This window comes from Salarias fasciatus, chromosome 3, assembly GCF_902148845.1.
Source record: "Salarias fasciatus chromosome 3, fSalaFa1.1, whole genome shotgun sequence".
NCBI lineage: Eukaryota > Metazoa > Chordata > Actinopteri > Blenniiformes > Blenniidae > Salarias > Salarias fasciatus.
Window position 1 is genome coordinate 228,657 of NC_043747.1, and position 16,164 is coordinate 244,820.

The 16,164-nt window shown below is 51.2% G+C and overlaps 1 protein-coding gene across 2 annotated transcripts in view; it reads right to left on the reverse strand.

The window, feature by feature from the left end:
• adam19a (ADAM metallopeptidase domain 19a) overlaps positions 1-13,906 on the reverse strand; it is a 72,680-nt gene extending 58,774 nt beyond the window's left edge. For both annotated transcript variants that reach the window (XM_030083920.1, XM_030083913.1), the window contains exons 1-2: positions 13,709-13,906; positions 7,728-7,807 (exon numbers count right to left, since the gene is read on the reverse strand). In XM_030083920.1, the coding sequence (XP_029939780.1) occupies positions 7,728-7,807; positions 13,709-13,832 (204 nt within the window). In that variant the 5' untranslated portion in view covers positions 13,833-13,906. The remainder of the gene's footprint in view (positions 1-7,727; positions 7,808-13,708) is intronic.
• Positions 13,907-16,164: the final 2,258 nt, after the last annotated feature.

Consider the following 16,164-nt stretch of genomic DNA (forward strand, 5'->3'; position numbering starts at 1 on the left):
CACCTCGCTGGGTTTTACTTCCACCGGGTACACCATGCTGGGTTTCACGTCCACCGGGTACACCTCCCTGGGTTTACTTCCACCGGGTACACCATGCTGGGTTTCACTTCCACCGGGTACACCTTGCTGGGTTTTACTTCCACCGGGTACACCATGCTGGGTTTCACGTCCACCGGGTACACCTCGCTGGGTTTTACTTCCACCGGGTACACCATGCTGGGTTTCACGTCCACCGGGTACACCTCGCTGGGTTTCACTTCCACCGGGTACACCTCGCTGGGTTTTACTTCCACCGGGTACACCATGCTGGGTTTCACGTCCACCAGGTACACCTTGCTGGGTTTTACTTCCACCGGGTACACCGTGCTGGGTTTTACTTCTACCGGGTACACCTTGCTGGGTTTTACTTCCACCGGGTACACCGTGCTGGGTTTTACTTCTACCGGGTACACCTCGCTGGGTTTTACTTCCACCGGGTACACCGTGCTGGGTTTTACTTCCACCGGGTACACCTCGCTGGGTTTTACTTCCACCGGGTACACCTCGCTGGGTTTTACTTCCACCGGGTACACCTCACTGGGTTTCACTTCCACCGGGTACACCTCGCTGGGTTTTACTTCCACCGGGTACACCTCGCTGGGTTTTACTTCCAACCGGGTACACCTCGCTGGGTTTACTTCCACCGGGTACACCTCGCTGGGTTTTACTTCCACCGGGTACACCGTGCTGGGTTTTACTTCCACCGGGAGGGCTGCACAATTAATCGAATTTTGATCATGATCACGATTTGGCTGCTGCGATTAATTTAGATGATCGTCGCGATTTTTAAATTGAAAAAATGGGCTCTGCTGCGTGTCAAATCAAGCACTTTTTTAATCCAACAATCAGCCCACCACCAGGGGTGCGACCGAGGTTAGGGCCTCATCATTACGCCGCCTAAACAGCAAACGAGTGAACCCCGCAGACAGCGACAGTGCTGAGGCATCTGGAGGCGAGGAGCTGCTAGCGCCTCCTAAAGGAGCATCATCTACTGCAGCTGCAGCTGGCGGCCCGATGCCACTTTTGGCCCGCGAACAACAACATCTGGCCGCCAGATGATTTTGAGAATCTGAGGCACCTGCTTCACGGAGGCAGTAGCACCGTCCATTCACCGGTCAGTATGCAGCTCCTCCTAACCCGCCGTCATTACCTGTGGAACACCTGAAACCGTCTGCGTCAGTGAACAACCTGAGCCGTGTAGCTCCTGCTGCCTTCAGGGACACCTCCGTAAAAGTAGCTGCTGATGGACGCCACCTGCGGTGTCTCAGTCAGCTGTTAGCTTAGCTGTTAGCCACCGACGAACTAGCTGGCTTTGAACGATTCCTTCATGCTCAAACATCAGTCGATGGAACGCATCTCAACTTCTGTACCGGTGGAAAGAAGATGTAACGCTGAGCGTCTCGGACAAAACGGAAAAGCTGTTATTGACGGACAGTTCAGTGTCTGAGCGGCGTAGCGCGGCTTGGAGAGAACGAGGGAATCATTGTTCTGGTAGGTTTCATTTCTGGGTTTAGGCGTGGCTGTTTACTGTTCTCTTGTTGTTTTATCTTCATCTTGTTGTTCAGTGATCATCGTGTTGCTCTCAGGGGTTAGAATGCAGCAAGTGACGGTCGCTCAGCTGTGAGGCGTTCAGGTTCCAAAGTCATAATCCGGCTCTTTTCAGAACAGAGGTCTGGTCAAACGTTTGTAAAAACTCAGTCGGCGCGTCTATATGTTCGTTTCTAAGGGAAAGCGATCGTTCACAACATTGACATGGTTCTAAATAGTTGTTTAGATTCTAATTAAAACATCTTCATTATGTGCGCATGCACACCTGACTTCGCTGAAGTGCTGAAGACGCACATCTTCAATTTGACACTTGTTTGTTTAGAAATAAAGTGCAATAAAAAGGTATGTTTTACATAACATAATGAATAATCGTGATGAATAATCGTGATTACAATATTGACAAAAATAATTGTGATTATCATTTTGGCCATAATCGTGCAGCCCTACCACCGGTACACCTCGCTGGGTTTCACTTCCACCGGGTACACCTCACTGGGTTTCACTTCCACCGGGTACACCTCGCTGGGTTTTACTTCCACCGGGTACACCATGCTGGGTTTTACTTCCACCGGGTACACCATGCTGGGTTTTACTTCCACCGGGTACACCTCACTGGGTTTCACTTCCACCGGGTACACCTCACTGGGTTTCACTTCCACCGGGTACACCTCACTGGGTTTCACTTCCACCGGTACACCTCACTGGGTTTCACTTCCACCAGGTACACCGTGCTGGGTGTCACTTCCACCGGGTACACCTCGCTGGGTTTCACTTCCACCGGGTACACCTCACTGGGTTTCACTTCCTCTTGCTTACTTTGCCGAGTTGTGACTTTGATTTAAATGACTCAACTTTCTGACTGACCAATCAGGCTGCCCCGTTTATATGGAGACTGAATAAAGTGATGACTCTGATTTGAAGGTCCATACAGCCTCTCAGTGGCGGATCAATCCCAGGATGCAGTGCGGCATGACATGAGCCCGGTTTACCAGGCTGGACGGATGGAGCTGCTGCTCAGAGTTAGATCAGGAAACAGTTCAGCTTCGACAGAACGTGAGCCGACCTGTTCTGTACATTCCTGCCTGCCAGGGTAACTAATGTGTCTTTAGACGGAGCTTCGTAGGTGATGGCTGAGAGGAGGAAGGGGGCGGGATCATGAAGGGACAGTGGGCCTGAATGCACATTCAGTGAATGAATATTTCCAACCCTGTCATATGTTTCATGCTGTGGCGTTGCCGTGGTTACGGCCCGCTGTACCACGGCCAGTGAGCCAGACAGCGCGTGCTGTCAGCCGACCCTGCTGCAATGGCACGATGATCCAGCAGAAGAAAAACATCTCGCTGGTGTCTGCTGGATTTGCAGATCGGACTGTTTCACAACTTCGTTGTGACATTGTTTACTGATGAAGCAGGACATCAATTCATGAAAAAAACACAAGTTTAAATACAGAGAAAAGGTTTGTGGCAGCATCACAGCTCCGGCAGTGGGAATGTCTGGACGAGGGCGCATCTGGAGAGGAATCTGGCCGTGATGCAAAAAGCACTAAGTCACCTGCTGTTTCATGAACTCACCGTCAACCTTGACTCTAATCTACAATATGTATTGATCTTTTCTTCGTGTTTTCTGAAAGCGGGACTAAAAGCTTTGTGAGTCTTCAGCGACTGAACTGGACTAAAACTACCACATATAGCAATTTCTAAAATGTGACAAAAACTCATAAACTTTTCATGCCACAAGAAGACCAAGGCCCATCCCAGTTTCTCTGCTATAATCCGCACTCCTCAACCCTGATCCTCAATCTCAAATTAGTGCCTCCTCAAAACAAGTGTGAAGGATGTAATGTCACTTGGAAATGGGACACCCTTAAAAGACAGTTACGTCCTTGGACACAGAGGGGCAGCACTGTAGAAGAAAGCTGGAAGTGCAGCGTTTCCTGCAGGAAAAAGTTTGGGGGGGGGTTTCGGGACCGTCGGGAGGGTGCAGGGGCTAGCGCGACGCTTCTTTGGACCGGCCGAAGGAGAGAGAGAGCGCACACACCGTGAGCGCTGTTTTTTTTTTCTCTCCGCAATAATTTTGTAATAATTTAGGTCAGTGATCAATAACAACGCCCTTTATACTGTAGAGTAATGCGCCCTGCATTAGAAATGGTTTAACATGTTGCTGTGTGACCTTGTTAATAATGCTTCAAATGAATTTTCATGATTTCTTCTAACAGCCTTTGTAAATATTATCTGTGATAGAAAACTTAATACAACTACTCCCAAAGTAACATACACAATTTTTTATTAATAAAATAACAGCAAAACGAACTATTTACAAGCGTTCCGGTCATCCTTACCTCCAAGGTAGGGCTGGTAGAATCTCAAAATTAAGGTGAGATAACGCTCCTTAGTCTCGCTCCTTTCCTCAACTTGTTAGGAATGGGGACACACTTAACTTCACGGGAGCGCGCATTATGAGGAATGAGGAGTGAGATTGAGGATTAAGCAGAGAATTGGGGATTCCGCCCTAAAACTAAGAAGTTTTTATAAAGAAACTGTTTTAGTGTCCATGTTGCTGCAGGCACATGTGAGTCTGCTGGACCGGGAGCAGTTCGGGGCTCTGTGCGTTCCGTCAGAGGTTCACCCGGGGCTCGCAGACCCGGACCGGTTATGTGTTAATCTGTCCTCCAATCAGAGTGTGGAGAAGGCAGCAGGAGCTCACACCAACACACTCCTCAGTGCAGTCATCAAACACTCCCCTGTCCTTCGCTTCACCATTTCTGGTCCTGTAAGGCACGTTTAGCTTTGCCCCTGAAATTATTCTCAGGCTCATTCAGAAGATGATCTCAGAAATAATCATACAAAGATCAACCAGATCAAATCCAGATTAATTATCAAGCGTTTCCAGTGGAGCGAGTTGGACTTCAGAGAGAAACATGCAGCACAACACCGAGCCCACCTCAACAGGAGGCTCCAGAACGAGAACAGGTGGATGACCACTTCCTCCTGATTCAGTAAACTCTGATTCCTGTCCGTCACTGACTCACCACAGGAACACCTCCATCAAACTACACCAAACGCTTCCTCCTCAGGCCCAGGCAAAGATGCTGCAACCACTGTCACCATGATTACCATCTGATTACCACCGTCTGAATTCAGGAAATCCACGATGACCCTGAAGCCTTTCCCTCCAGCACCGCTCCATACAGTCAGATCAGTGGTTAGAATGTGGTTCAGACTGTCACATTCAGCATTACTACAACAGGCTGATAACGGCTGATAGCTTTACTTCTTATTGTCTCATGCTAGCTGTTGCCAAAGCTGTCCGTCCCTGGGAGAGGGATCCCTCCATACTGTGGTTCTCCCCAAGATCTCTCTTCTCCCATTGGGTTTCTGGAGTTTGTTCTTGCCGGATGTGAGGGTCTAAGGCGGTGGTTGCTTCGTTTGTCTCCTTACTGTGAATCTGACATATTAACATTATGCTTATTCACTGTTTTTATTTTTACCGACCAATGTAACATCTTGAAGCCTCTGAGGCAGCTGTTGTTGTGATACTGGGCTATACAGAAATAAACTGATTGATTGATTGATTGATTGATTGATTGATTGATTGATTGATTGATAACGTCCACAGCCTACAGTGGCAGCAGAGCATTCTGGGTCCTTTCATTCATAAAGAGGTGGAGGTGTGGCCAAAGCAGGATGAAGAACCTGGATCTGACAGACGCCACAGTCTGACCAGAACACCTGGTCTGCCCCGCACTGCTGCCCGGTCCCAGCAGCCTCCCGAGGGCTGACAGCTGGCTGGACTGAGCACATTACCAAGCTAGAACATTACTGCGCTCTTCGCTCCTTCACCACTCCTCTGTGGCTCCCCCCACAAAACCTCAGCAGCTCCCCCTGTGGCTCCTCCCACTCCTCTGTGGCTCCTCCCACAAAACCTCAGCAGCTCCCCTGTGGTTCCTCCCACGCCTCTGTGGCTCCTCCCACAAAACCTCAGCAGCTCCCCCTGTGGCTCCTCCCACTCCTCTGTGGCTCCTCCCCACAAAACCTCAGCAGCTCCCCCTGTGGCTCCTCCCACTCCTCTGTGGCTCCCCCACAAAACCTCAGCAGCTCCCCCTGTGGCTCCTCCCACTCCTCTGTGGCTCCCCCCACAAAACCTCAGCAGCTCCCCCTGTGGCTCCTCCCACTCCTCTGTGGCTCCTCCCACAAAACCTCAGCAGCTCCCCCTGTGGCTCCTCCCACTCCTCTGTGGCTCCCCCCACAAAACCTCAGCAGCTCCCCCTGTGGCTCCTCCCACTCCTCTGTGGCTCCTCCCACAAAACCTCAGCAGCTCCCCCTGTGGCTCCTCCCACTCCTCTGTGGCTCCTCCCACAAAACCAGCAGTTCTTTTCTCCTCAGCCAGCGTTCCTCGAGGAACAGAATGTGACAGAAATGTGTGACAGCGTCTTGCTGAAGCTTGAGTGACTCTTCAGCCTGGAGTCAGGTGAGAGGGTGTTCGGTGCTTAATGTTGAAGACCTCGCTTCAGAAAACAGCTTGACAGAGGAGTGAGGAGCTGCTTCTCTCCGTCTGCAGCTCAGCCCTTCCAGGAAGCGCTCCCTGGTGACTGATCACATGACCCTCTCCTCAGTGTGTGACGGGACCTGAACTGAGCGGCGCCGGTCCTCGTGGTCACGCCGTCCTGACCGGCAGGATCACTCCCTACGCCACCATCTTCAGCCGGCTGCTCGTCACATGTCCCGTCACCGGATGATTTTCACACATGAGCTCTAAACCTTCTCTGAGATGAACGTGGAAAGAACTGATTATCGAAACAGAACCAGGAAGTACTGGCTTACTGACCAAAGACATTCAGGGTTTTTTCCTGTGGACTGATATTTTCCTGCGATGCTGCTCCGTTCCGTGTGAAGCAATGTTCCAGGGATTCCTCTCAGGGATTCCTCTCAGGGATTCCTCTCAGGGATCCTCTCAGGGATCCTCCTCTCAGGGATCCTCTCAGGGATCCTCTCAGGGATTCCTCTCAGGGATCCCCTCTCAGGGATCCTCTCAGGGATCCTCTCTCAGGGATCCTCTCAGGGATCCTCCTCTCAGGGATCCTCTCAGGGATCCTCCTCTCAGGGATCCTCTCAGGGATCCTCTCAGGGATCCTCTCAGGGATTCCTCAGGGATCCTCCTCTCAGGGATCCTCTCAGGGATCCTCCTCTCAGGGATCCTCTCAGGGATCCTCTCAGGGATCCTCTCAGGGATTCCTCTCAGGGATCCTCCTCTCAGGGATCCTCTCAGGGATCCTCCTCTCAGGGATCCTCCTCTCAGGGATCCTCTCAGGGATCCTCTCAGGGATCCTCTCAGGGATTCCCTCTGAATGCTGGACCCTGCTGTGTACATGTTCACTTGTCTGATCTGCTTCAATCTTCATTTGAAGGATGACAACATGAGTAACGGAGCACTGGAAAGACAACTCATTCTGAAATCTCTCTGTCAGAACTCAAAAGCATTCCCTGGTTTCTTCGTGTTCCATCTGGACCCCGGGGCCCTGAGGTCTGGCAGCGGCCAACTGTGTATCCCAAAGACCAGAACCAAGACCCCCGGGGAGGCGGCCTTCAGCCTGTGGAACGGCCTGCCGGAGACCCTCGGGCCAGAGACTGTCCCGGAAGGGTACAACACTCCTCTATGACCAGGCCTTCATATTGTTCTTGTTATCAGCATGATTTATGGAAATGTTTCTGATTTATTACGCCCTGAAGAGGCCACAGTCAGCCCCCTCTGTGGTTCTAATCTGCTCCTACTCCATTCATGCTGGGACCGAAAGGCTGGGTTCATTGGGATGCTGATCCGAGCGCACCTCCAGCACGCTTCAGACGACTGAAACTGAATCATTCATCAGCCCACTGTATGTGTTCAAATCTGCAGACTTCCTCAAGGTACAGCATCTGACAGGCTCACACGGCATGATTACAGTCACAGCCAGCAAATATCTACCCAGTTCTTCAACTGAAGGGAGAATGGAGGCGGGCTTCTAAAAACCTGTTCTGGTCCCGGAGGGGCTTCATCCTGTGAAGTCAGCAGAGACCCAGCTGTCGGCCTCCACACTCCTCACAGTCGGCACACAAAGAAACAGCTTGATCCACCATCCAGAGCAGCCAGAAGGGATTCCTGACCTGTGAGCTGGTCTCCGAGTCTCTCCTGGATCGGCCTTGGGAAATCCACCGTGCCGTCACCGTCCTCCCAGCGAGCCGCCCTGCGGGACACCAAGCGGGGGGGGGTTAGTGTGGCCAAGGATGGCTGACGAAGGCTGCATCGCCAGCACCACGAGGAGTTCAGCTTCAGCCACACCAAGCAGGACTTCAGAGAGCCAAGAGAAGACAGGACACTGTAGACCCGGGAGCTGAGGAACCCGGCAGAACTTCACCGAAGACCTCCAACAGACAGCTTTCAAATGGTAAACTTCAGAGAGACGGTCCTCCCAGTCCAGAACCGCTCCACACATCAGAACCGCTCTATCAGTCCAGAACCGTTCTGTCAGTCCAGAACCGCTCTATCAGTCCAGAACCGCTCCACACATCAGAACCGCTCTGTCAGTCCAAACCGCTCTATCAGTTCCAGAACCGCTCTGTCAGTCCAGAACCGTTCTGTCAGTCCAGAACCGCTCTATCAGTCCAGAACCATTCTGTCAGTCCAGAACCGCTCCACACATCAGAACCGCTCTATCAGTCCAGAACCGCTCCACACATCAGAACCGCTCAATCAGTCCGAACCGTTCTGTCAGTCCAGAACCGCTCTATCAGTCCAGAACCGCTCTATCAGTCCAGAACCGTTCTGTCAGTCCAGAACCGCTCTATCAGTCCAGAACCGCTCTGTCAGTCCAGAACCGCTCCACACATCAGAACCGCTCCACACATCAGAACCGCTCTATCAGTCCAGAACCGCTCTGTCAGTCCAGAACCGCTCCACACATCAGAACCGCTCCACACATCAGAACCGCTCTATCAGTCCAGAACCGCTCTATCAGTCCAGAACCGCTCCACACAACAGAACCGCTCCACACATCAGAACCGCTCTATCAGTCCAGAACCGCTCTGTCAGTCCAGAACCGCTCTGTCAGTCCAGAACCGCTCTATCAGTCCAGAACCGCTCTGTCAGTCCAGAACCGCTCCACACATCAGAACCGCTCTATCAGTCCAGAACCGCTCTATCAGTCCAGAACCGCTCTGTCAGTCCAGAACCGCTCCACATCAGAACCGCTCTATCAGTCCAGAACCGCTCTGTCTCCAGAACCGCTCTGTTAGTCCAGACCGCTCCACACATCAGAAGTGTTCTGTCTATTCCGGTAGTTTAATTATTAATGAATCTGAATTGAACTAAGTGGAATCGGCTGAACGATGAGTCTGAACATCAACTCCATTACCCACAATGCCTTGTGTCTGTCTGCGCTGTGGCAGCCCTTGCAGTTCAGACAGGGTGAACTGGCCCCGGCGGTGGAGAAAGCCCCGGCTCTGCTGCAGAGGGTCCTCCAGGCCTCCGCCTGCTCAGTCTATGGCTCTGACCCGCAGTCGACGTTCTGTCAGCACGCTGTTGCTATGCTGGTTGCTATGCTGGTTGCTATGCTGGTTGCTATGGACTCTGAACTGGCAGGAGTTGATGTACGTCACAGAGTTTTTTCTAATGATGAGTTGTTGCTCCTAAACTACATTTTTCAACAAATACGCTTCTGTGTCAACGTTCATGTGTTATTCAGGATGAAAGAAATCTGAAGCATCTCCAGTTTCAAACCCCTTGTTGCTCTCAGGCCCCGCCCCCTTGCATTCTTTTTTTTTTTTTTGTCTGAATCCAATAATCCAAGATGGCAGCCTCCAACCGGAGCTTCTAAGAGCAGAAACCAACAGGAGCATGTTGAACATACACTCCTAACGCCGCGGACTTCTGGGAGCGCTAACGTCTCGTCTACTGCTAAAACCACAAGTTCCTACCATAAAACAGCTCTTCTAGAGCACTTAATCCAGAAATAGTCATGGCTACAGTGAACCAACAACTAATTAAAACTAGTCAACAAAATGAGTGAGTGTGGAAAATAACCTAACCGAAATGTGGCTGAGAGCCGGGTTCCACTGAGTAAACCTGCTGGAAGCATCTGTGCATCACTCCACAGCAGACTGTCAGTCAAGTAGCCCCGCCCCCTCACTACGGAAACTTCAAAGCTCTATATAAATTCAGTATTCATATTTTCAGATGGATCAGAGGATCTCTCTTCCGGACCATGAAATGACGATTCATTCAACGGGAGCTTCAGAAGGAAGGGACATAATGAAACGAGCAGAACAATGAGGACATTTCCAAAGCTGCTGCTTCAAAGTTCATCCAGAAAGAAAGAAAGGAAGAAAAATTGCCGCCAAAATGCTTTGTGTACATGTGGTAGATGTCAGAACGTCCCAGCCTCCCGTCCAATCAGAACGCTCCACAGCCCCCAGCGCTGAGGAGGATTTAATCCTTCATTGTTCCCATGTAAACACGAATGGAATTCAGAAGGAACCAAACGTGAATTTAAAACAGCACGTGACCACTGAGTGTGTGACTGGTCAGAGGCGTCAGCCAGGCTGCCACCGTGTGGCGCTACAGTCTGACACCACACTCCTGATGAAACATGATCAAGCGTTCAGCCCTCCTGAAGCGATGCCATGCTCCGCTTCACTTCCTTATTTCAAAACCACATCAAACCCGGAGCAGGACAGACGCGCCAAAGTCCAGAGAAACACTGAACCTGGAAACACCTGACTGTTCAGGATCTATCAAAAATAAGGCTGGGTCTGTTGAAAAAGGGAAAAGAATGGGGTCTGGGTCAGCTAAAAAACTGCAGGACGTTCAGACTGCACAATCCAGCAGCAGAGCAGAGGCGGCTCTGCAGAGAAACGGTGAAATGAAGAGTCACGTTCTGAAACCAAGCCTGTCTGTAGAGCTGAGCCGGCTGTGGAGAAACCAGAGACCATCCAGGTCCACACCAGCTCACACCAGGTCAGGACCGTCCTACCCTGGAGCAGCATCCAGCTGACAGGAGGACCCGACCCTCTGGAGGCCCGCGGGCCAGATGTTTGACAGAGCCTCAGGTGAACATTCACCACATGTAAAGGACGGGGACTCGCTGTATTTAGACCTCAGAAGCCTGAAGGTTCTGGAGGATAAAAGTCTTCATTCTGCTGGATCAGCGGGGCTCCATCAGGAGCGACATGATGCCGTTAAACCCCGCCTTCTCCAACACCAACACGGGACTGAAGAGACCCGTCAGCTGGCCGGCCACGGACCGGCAGGGACAGGAAGATGGCCGCCAGCAGAGCCGCGTGCTGCAGCGGCCAGAGACGTCCAATGAGGACAGTTACTGTGAGTGAATGTCTTCTATTAGTCCACACAACATCCACAACATCTGGAGCCATCACAGCTGCTTCAGAACCAATACAGCTGCCGGACTCCCTGAAAAACCGCCAGTCCAGAAACCGGCGACATGAAAACATGAGCAGGTGTCAAGGTGTCTCACAGGAGGACGTACTGATGTCCAAGAAAAGACGTCCAGAAGACGTCCTCAAAGCAGCAGAACAACCTCAGACGCTCCCACACACGGCGGTTTTGCACCACACACACCTCTGGAGCAGATTCCTGCAGCTCCTTCCAGGACTCAGAGGAGCGTCAGGAACTGGACTGGTTCCGGTCAGTACCACCGCAGCTCTGCAGTCTGGAATCATGGGATACCGACGGTGCTGACACGCCACTGATCACAGCCACCACGGCCACGTTCTGAGGGGCTCTCGCTTCCTGACTGAGCCCTCGGTGAAGCAGTGAACTGAGAGAGGAGCTGGGGCGGGCTCCAGCTGGTCACGGCCCGGAAATGGAAGGATGAAGGTTCATCTCAAAACACAAATCAGAATACCTCCACAAAGTTTACACCTGAAAACCTTAGTTTGAACTCAGAAATGTCACAACATGTCCTGACTGCATTCTCACAAATCAAACCTATCGATACCAAACTCTGGAAGGCAAAGAAAAACTCCAATGAAGCCATGTCTTCATGTCTTCATGTCTTCATGTCTTCATGTATTCATCAGGCATTGCTCTTCTTCTCCAGGACACTGTACAGGAAACTATGCTCTGTGAGCGACAATCCCACCAGAAAACACAGAGTCGAAAGACTGGACTGGTTCCAATCCAACACACCCCAAAACACTTGGTGGAACGTTATAATCCACACATTCACTACGCTGTGGAACACCAACAATATTTGTAGCATTACGACACTGAAGCAAATACTGGGAACTATTTTTCTTTTGAAATCACTACGCCCAGACGCCATGTTTTAGTAGTAGTTAGCAATCTTCGCATGAACAACTCATCTGGTATTTAGCATTAATATTTCACAGCGTAGTGAATGTGGATTTAACGTGTCCACCAAAGTGTTTTGGGTGTTGTGGATTGTGTATTTGATGAGTTTGACGAGGGGGAACAAAATACCATCCACTTCCATTGTGTCCGCCGTGAAGCTCCTCAGACCACCTCTGGATAAACAACAGCTCGCCTCACAGAAACAGTAAGTAGGCTGTTCTAAATGACGAGGGAACTGCCCTAAATGGGCCAATTTGCCAAAATGTTGAAGTATCGCTTTAAAAACCACCGATACCAGCCGATCACGTTAAAAACCACCGATACCAGCCGATCACGTAAAAACCACCGATACCAGCCGATCACGTAAAAACCACCGATACCAGACACCGATCACCACCCCCGATCACGTTAAAAACCACCGATACCAGCCGATCACGATAAAAACCACCGATACCAGCCGTTCACGGTAAAAACCACCGATACCAGCCGATCACGGTAAAAACCACCGATACCAGCCGATCACGGTAAAAACCACCGATACCAGCCGTTCACGGTAAAAACCACCAATACCAGCCGATCACGATAAAAACCACCGATACCAGCCGATAACGGTAAAAACCACCGATACCAGCCGATAACGATAAAAACCACCGATACCAGCCGTTCACGGTAAAAACCACCGATACCAGCCGATCACGGTAAAAACCACCGATACCAGCCGATCACGGTAAAAACCACCGATACCAGCCGATCACGGTAACGACCTCACCTCTCTAGCTGTCACAGGTCCATAAAGACGTTCAGTCATCAGCAGCTGAATAATGTCTGATGACCTGACTGAGACGGACTGCTGGTCAGGACAGGCTGGACATCCAGACATGTGGAAGAAGGGAGACACTGAAGACATTCAGGACAGGAGGACACGTCCAGGAGGGGGACTGACAGGGATCACTCAACTCTGCTGGACGGAAATCCACTGGAAAGACTGGCCTTCAAAATAAAACACCACAGAGTCTGAGAGGAGACCTGGATCTGAGAGACCTGGATCTGAGAGGAGACCTGGATCTGAGAGGAGACCTGGATCTGAGAGGAGACCTGGATCTGAGAGACCTGCATCTGAGAGACCTGGATCTGAGAGGAGACGTGGATCTGAGAGACCTGGATCTGAGAGGAGACCTGGATCTGAGAGACCTGGATCTGAGAGGAGACCTGGATCTGAGAGACCTGGATCTGAGAGGAGACCTGGATCTGAGAGGAGACCTGGATCTGAGAGGAGACCTGGTTCTGAGAGGAGACCTGGATCTGAGAGATCTGGATCTGAGAGGACCTGGATCTGAGAGACCTGGATCTGAGAGGAGACCTGGATCTGAGAGGAGACCTGGATCTGACAGACCTGGATCTGAGAGGAGACCTGGTTCTGAGAGGAGACCTGGATCTGAGAGATCTGGATCTGAGGAGACCTGGATCTGAGAGGAGACCTGGATCTGAGAGATCTGGATGAGAGGAGATCTGGATCTGAGAGGAGACCTGGATCTGAGAGGAGACCTGATCTGAGAGATCTGGATCTGAGAGATCTGGATCTGAGAGGAGACCTGGATCTGAGGAGACCTGGTTCTGAGAGATCTGGATCTGAGAGGAGACGGGATCTGAGAGACCTGGTTCTGACAGACCTGGACCTGAGGAGACCTGGTTCTGAGAGGAGACCTGGATCTGGACCAGCCTGTTGGGACTTCCCGTCTTCAACAGCAACTGATTCTAAGTTTGGAGCCGTTCTTACCGGGATCTACAGAGCGTGCACGCGCTGAGTGCGCGGAGCCGATCAGCACGAGCAGCAGAAGCAGCAGCCGTGCGCGTGCGGAGACACATGTCCGTCCATCTTTCTGCCTGTGTTTACTGTACATCCCTGTGAGCCTCCGGGCCGCCGGCCGTCCTCCGGTCCTCCGGTCCTCCGGTCCTCTGCGCTCTGAGATCCGGAGCCCCCACCCGCACAGCCGCCACCGCCCGCAGCGCCACTTCCGCTGCCCTCCACAATAAACCTCAGCCGGTGCTGGTACTTCCCCCGATCAGCGCGCCCCCTGTTCGGGTGGACCTCCACGCTAAACAATGACCAGTACTCATGCAGACTGCTGTGCGGATGTAGTGAGTGCTACCGTGTTCCTGTGCTGTTCTTCTAATTTTACATGATTAATATATCAGAATAAACGAGTCCATTGTTTGACATGCTTACTTTGTTTAAACTGCAGTTCTTCATCGCGCGGTGTCTCGCCATTAGGAAGTGATCTGACAGTCAGCAGTCATTAGTACTGCCCTCTGTCTCTTCATCCCGCGCTCATACGATGACTTTTCATTGCGCTTTGTATTTTTTCTTAGATTAGCCTCTTACTGCTATTTACAATCATCCGGAAGTTCTATCCACACTTTCAAAATAAAAGCGCGTATCCATGAAAACGTGAGGACCCGACCATATTCAGCCTGCAACAATCTGTACCCCCTGGAGAATGGTCAAATCATGAACTACCAAAGTGACATTTATTTTGTGATCGTTTCTGTTGAAGAGGTGATGGTTCACAGTGGTTCTGCAGCTTCCCTTGTGGGACAAATGAAGGACTTTCAATTTGATGCTGGAGAGTTTCACAGGACGAGCTGACTTCTTCCCTCAGTTACGGGGGGTACAAATTATTTCACTTTCTATCGGGGGTAAGTACCTTTGGCACAGCATCAACAGCCAGGGATCCAGAGGAGCAGACCGGGACCGGGACCGGGACCGGACCGCTGGTTTCAAACAGCAGAAAGACGATGTCCAGCAGGGAAAAGGGAAGACAACACAGCAGCCTGGATGCATTAAACACTGTGGCACTGACAGGGAGAAGAAATAAACCACCCGAGGAGCCGTTTGAAACCAGAGTAATTCACTTTCTCTTGGTTTGTTTGGCGCTGTGACTCACAGTCAGGTGTGCCTCATGTTCCTGACCTCCTGACCTTTAGGATCCTCCCGACAGCCGCTCTGTCGCTGCACAGGTTACAGGATGGTTCAACATGCAGACAACAACGCGGCTTAAGATTCAGTGCTTCACCAGCAGAGGACTTCTGAGCCGGTTTAGGGTGTTTTATTGTGAAATGAGCCTTGATTCGCTTCAGCAGCTGGGATTATATTCAACACACCACACACTCAGACACACACACTTCTAGCTTTATTGTAAATGTTTTCGAGTGAGCTCGGTGTGGATTTGCCCTCAAGACTTGTGCATAATGTATAGACTAATGCAGATAACTTATTCTTGTTTTGGATCAGATTTCCAGGTGACAGGAGAAGCTGGTGGACACCAAGACAGCATGTATCATCTGAATTCCTGATTACCTCCTGGTTAAAACACTGGTAATGGATTATGCTTTGTGTATTACATCTTTTATCTGTGTACTAAATGGTCACATACAGGATTAGAGCCACTCCGCTGGCTACTGAAGGACTGAAACTGTAGAAGGTCTTGTGTTGAACAATGTGTGACTCCCACGAGTTTGTTCTGAACTGTGGGAGAAAATGGAGTGGCAGGAAGAGAGCCCTGAGCACACAGTTCAACCGACACTTTCCTCATTTATTCACAGAGTAAAACATTCTGACCCAGGAAATGAAGAGGATTCAGAAAAATGACCAAAATCCAGATCTGCATGTCTGAAATACAGCCCTAAAGACCAGCGGGAACAGGCACCGGTCTGCCTTCAGACCACCTCTGGTGGTCTGGTCTGGACCACTTCCACAGGTGGCCTGGACTCTGGACCACTTCCACAGGTGGTCTGGTATGGGCCTGATCCTGAGGTGGTCTGGTCTGGACCTCATCCTGAGGTGGTCTGGTCTGGACCTCATCCTGAGGTGGTCTGGTCTGGACCTCATCCTGAGGTGGTCTGGTCTGGGCCTGATCCTGAGGTGGTCTGGTCTGGACCTGATCCTGAGGTGGTCTGGTCTGGACCTCTCTGAGGTGGTCTGGTCTGGCCTGATCCTGAGGTGGTCTGGTCTGGACCTGATCCTGAGGTGGTCTGGTCTGGACCTGATCCTGAGGTGGTCTGGTCTGGACCTGATCCTCAGGTGGTCTGGTCTGGACCTGATCCTGAGGTGGTCTGGTCTGGACCTCATCCTGAGGTGGTCTGGTCTGGACCTCGTCCTGAGGTGGTCTGGCAGCAGAGACTTGGACACGGTGTGAACCAGTGACCAGATGTTGGGAACCCCCTGCTGGGGCC